General features: G+C 39.5%; 1 protein-coding gene across 1 annotated transcript; it reads left to right on the top strand.

The window, feature by feature from the left end:
* Nucleotides 1-1,339: 1,339 nt before the first annotated feature.
* Nucleotides 1,340-2,695, top strand: LOC135163292 (larval cuticle protein A2B-like). Its single transcript, XM_064122600.1, has 3 exons — nt 1,340-1,868; nt 1,941-2,200; nt 2,450-2,695. The coding sequence occupies exons 1-3, from the start codon at nt 1,703-1,705 to the stop codon at nt 2,591-2,593; spliced, it is 570 nt and encodes a 189-aa protein (XP_063978670.1). The 5' UTR covers nt 1,340-1,702; the 3' UTR covers nt 2,594-2,695.
* Nucleotides 2,696-4,613: the final 1,918 nt, after the last annotated feature.

Raw genomic sequence — 4,613 nt, forward strand, 5'->3', positions numbered from 1 at the left:
TTAATTATCCGCAATTAAGGATTGTATTTCAACGGGCCCTGAAATAGCGCCAGTGATTATCCACTCGATTCGCTAACTTAACTAGACGGAGGTCAAAGTGCTTAGACTGGAATTCATTTTATTAATGCCCTGTCTAGGCATTTAAATTCAAAATAAATTCCCCGCTAATAGAAACCCGAGATATTGAGGATGAAATTCAAACCAAAATTTATTACACCTCTGCATTTAATTCATGGCTACAATTAAATCATTCAGTGTTATTATTATCAATTTTTAAAAACCCTGGATTATATTTCCCTGGGAGCTATTAATTCTGACCCAAAACCTTTCCACGTAATCTTACAGAGGATCGATCTTCTGGGCGACAAAAAAGAAAAGCTCGGAAACCAAGACGCCGAAAGCAGCTGATACAATCAGCCGTAGATTTAACGTAATTTCCGGTTGACTCCAACCTAGATAGCAATGGATTCCGTACCTCATTCAAATCCCCCATCCAGTGAGAGCCCCTCATACACGTCAATTGATCCTGGAATAGAATGATAATATTTTGCAACTGGAAGACGAAATGTTCGGCATCATCTAACTTTGTAACTAGTACCAAAGATTGATAGCTGTATTTCCGAGTACAGAAGGGTAAATTCCACAAAAAGTGAGTCAATCTTGGGTCTTGGAGTTAACGTCTGCCAGTATAATAAAACGATCTCACTGGGAATTCACGCTATCGCCTGAATCAGGAATGTCGAGTCCCAGAGGTAGTTCTGGTTCCCGCCCAAATGAGCGATCTCGGATACCCCGTGCTCCTCGATTCCTCACCGGGGTTCAAAGAATGGGGGTTTTCGTTCACGTGATAAATTCCATGTTTAAGAAAAGATAAATCCTGTGGTATAAACTCACACCGATGTGGCTGCACACAGGTACCAATGGCTACATTCGCCAAATCCACAAAAGCATGAAATGGCGGCTATCCTGATCCCTTTCCACAAACGAGAACCCTCATAGTATACACCAGAGTCTCAGTGCATTGCATTTCCTCCCTCTTTTCTGCATCCCTTCATCTTGAATAAATTGGAAGGAACAATTTACGAATTGGGCCTGCGAGTTCAAGGTGATCATATTGGTAATTCTTTCTGTGAGTGAACGTAACAAAAAACAACTTCATTTTGAATTTTTTATTTCGGATTTCTTCAAATGTTTTCGATTTTTTATGCCTTCCATTCTATGGAGACCCCCAATTTTAGGAAATTCCATTTCCACAGTAATTTTTACTGGATATGATTGTCACTGACAGATTATGGAACAGGAACGTAATTTTTAAATAATTTTTCTCTCCATGCAGTGGAATTGGTATTATATGATTTGACCACGTTGAGTTACCATGAAATTCCCCGAATAAATATTGAAAAATAAAGACGAACTGAGTGGGACGAAACTCCTGATAAACAAGTGGATCGAATGTACGTAGTTGAGAAATATCAGTGTCTTGACCTTCGAGCGTGAAAAATCGAGAGATTGAATTGTTTGAATCCGTCCTTGACGAGAGAATAGTGTGGTGGTTTCCGGATGATATTTCTCCAGCTCTCGTCTAGTCGGATTAACCAGAAAGAGAGAGGGTATTAAAATAAAAATGGATTATGATTCGATGGGTATATAACAGTGGTGATTCCGTGATTAAACACAGTCATAAATCAATCAACGCACCGTGATGACTGATAGAGTAATTATTTTTGCTGCAATCCTGGCGGTGGCACGGGCGGGTGTCATTGCACCGACAGTGACAGTACTCCAGCCTGCGGAAGTAGTGGGAAGTACGACTTATGATCCTCAGCCGCAGTATAGCTACAGCTACAGTGTTGCTGATGATGTGACTGGTGAGACGTTGACCTCATTCACTTGCCCACCACCACCATATTAGTGTCGTGATATTTTCTTTCCATTCCAAGGGGACCAGAAAGCCCAGGAGGAAACCCGAAATGGAGATGTGGTCCAGGGTAGCTACAGTCTTGTTGAACCCGATGGCTCTAGACGACGGGTGTCCTATGCATCTGATTCTATCAATGGATTCAGTGCTGTTGTTCAGCATGAGCCAAGTGTCACTGTTGTTGCACCATCACCTGCTTATAGGGCTGCTGTTGTCACTGGTCCTGTTCATATAGTTCGTCAATCTCTTATCACTGCGGCTAATGCCAATGTTCAACGATCGGTGAGAAGCTCCAGCAAAATCACAACAAAAAATCAATTAGACGGAAAAAAATATTCAATAAAAATTACTTGTCGTTCCCACAATTCCCGAGAGCAATAACAGAACTGTTACGATTTTTTTTCATAACGTTCCGTAATTTTTAATGAATATTTCTCTCTGAATTTCTCTCTGTACAGGTTCACTAGAATTTTTAACAATTTTTTTTCTCGTTTTATGATATTTAAATTTTTAATTCTATGATATCTTCAGACTTCGGTCGCATCTCTCTCGCCCTATACATCCCAAGATCCTGTTGGACTCAATGTACAAGCCGGTGCCCTCTACGCAAATCAACCTGTCCGTGGACCCTTTGCCCAACAAGCTGTTTCTGAACGTGTGCCAGGACAACAATAGATGATGAAATCTCAATTCACGATGTTCTGGAGAGTCCGGTTGTTAGAGAGTAGATGTTGATGGTAAACCCATAGATTGTCAGACATTAGAAAACACTTCATTAAAATACCCTGGACGGTACCATTCACTCCGAAAAAATGTTCTTTTGAAAAATATATGAAGAGATATCCCCTATTGATCCCAATATTTTTTATTTTATTTTTTACGCGCATATTCTTTATTTTTTCTATGAGTGTAATTAATTGATTTTATTCGCATTCATCAATGTCGAAAGCAATAACCGCCTGCGATGAAATAAATGCAGAAATAGCATACAATTCGAAAGCTCGATCTTGGTGCGACGGTGGCGATGAAATTGGCGGAATATTTTCTCATAAACTTGCTGTAGCCGTTGTAGACACGTCGTACCGAGGGGAGCAAGACTTGGCTGGAGGAATATTTATGGAGATTTATGGATTCGATGTTCAGAATTGTACAGTGCACTTGCTCAACCAAAAAAGTATTTCTACAGAGTTTAAAAATGAATTGTCGATTTACAGCATCTGCTCCAGAATAGCTGTAAAATCAATGAAATCGATTCAATTAAAAGAATTTTTTAATGAAAAAAAATCGAGGAAGTGGAGCACCGATGTGTGAGCCTCGACAACAATTTCCACTTGGTGTGCGGTTTGTGGTCCAGCCATGAGGGACCAGTGCATGAATAAGTGAGCCTGTAACTTCAATTGAGAGAACAGTTCTAGCGCAGATGTCCACTGTATGATGGAAATTTCAACTTGATATCTTTGGTCTATTTCGAGAGTTGATTAATTATCGAGCGAGTGGTATTTCACTGATGGCAGTGGGACATATAAAAGCAAAGTGCCAAATTGTGGCCGGTGGTATAACATTGATATGAATAAATGAGGTTATTCCGAGAACTCGTCGCTCAACTGCACCTCTAACATTGGAGACAATGGGAGAGTAATTTTTAAATCAATGGGTTAATTTCTCAGACACTTTTTTTTCGAAAAATATACCTGGAATACTCCAATACCAGATTTAATTAGATGCATCGGACTCGGATAATTCCGATGTTCAGTGAACAATCTGGCGCCTCTTCCATGAGCCTGCTAATGAAATGGGAACCCCATGCCGCTGGATTTTGCCATGCCATTTATAGTATATGTGTGGAATACGTGGACTTTAATCCGAACGAACTATCTCATTTGAGTGGGAATATTCCTGGGGATGCGCGGCCCACCAGGATTTTCTCATGCGCGTGGACCCGTTCTACCGAGGATTCTCAATTTCTAAGATTAAAATGAAATTGCTGAGAAACGACTTATTAAAAATACTTTTTTCCGGCGTAAAAGGAATAGACAACCTCATTTGAGTATTCGCCAAATGAATTGAATCAAATTTTCCCGAGAATTTTTTTTTTACCGCGTCTCTTTTATTCGTATTATCCGGTGAAATTGTCACAGAAGATTACAGCTCGAGATTGTCTGTTCCCTCGTATGGGATAAACAGGCTTCAATATTTCATATCTTCTATTCACGGCTTCATTTAAATTTATGAGCCGGAAAAAAACGGGCTGTCTTCAATTTTCATTTGTGTAACAAGTTGCAATGTTGAGGCAAGCCAATCTTTACTATCTGAGCAACATAACAGCGTCTTTCCTCTCGCCATTTTTTTCGTACACTTAAAAAATATAGCAAAGAATTGAAGAATTTAAAATTTCCAACAGCGCATGAATTCACATTTATTTTTTTCTTCAAATAAAAATGAATGCCTTCAAACTCAAATAGCCCCTGATTAACGAAACCGTAAATTCTAAAGTTTTCTTATTCCCCCAAGAGGGTGATTCGAGAAATAAAACAAATTATCGAATCACTTTGATTAAAAAGAGTGCCAGCGGCAGAGATTTTTTAAAACTTCGCTGACTTATCGGGAATAAATTTTAGGAATATACGTGATCACCGGTGGGTGACACTTGTGTGAAACTCGAACTAAATCGGAATTACGGGGAAGATTAATGCTC

The sequence above is a fragment of the Diachasmimorpha longicaudata genome, chromosome 6 (assembly GCF_034640455.1).
Source record: "Diachasmimorpha longicaudata isolate KC_UGA_2023 chromosome 6, iyDiaLong2, whole genome shotgun sequence".
NCBI classification, from domain to species: Eukaryota; Metazoa; Arthropoda; class Insecta; order Hymenoptera; family Braconidae; genus Diachasmimorpha; species Diachasmimorpha longicaudata.

Excerpts from the sequence above, each read along its gene's own strand:
- LOC135163292 (XM_064122600.1), top strand. The coding sequence starts at position 1,703 with ATGACTGATAGAGTAATTATTTTTGCTGCAATCCTGGCGGTGGCACGG. Across the intron at positions 1,869-1,940 it reads TGTTGCTGATGATGTGACTG|GGGACCAGAAAGCCCAGGAG; the intron begins GTGAGACGTTGA and ends TTCCATTCCAAG. Across the intron at positions 2,201-2,449 it reads ATGCCAATGTTCAACGATCG|ACTTCGGTCGCATCTCTCTC; the intron begins GTGAGAAGCTCC and ends TGATATCTTCAG.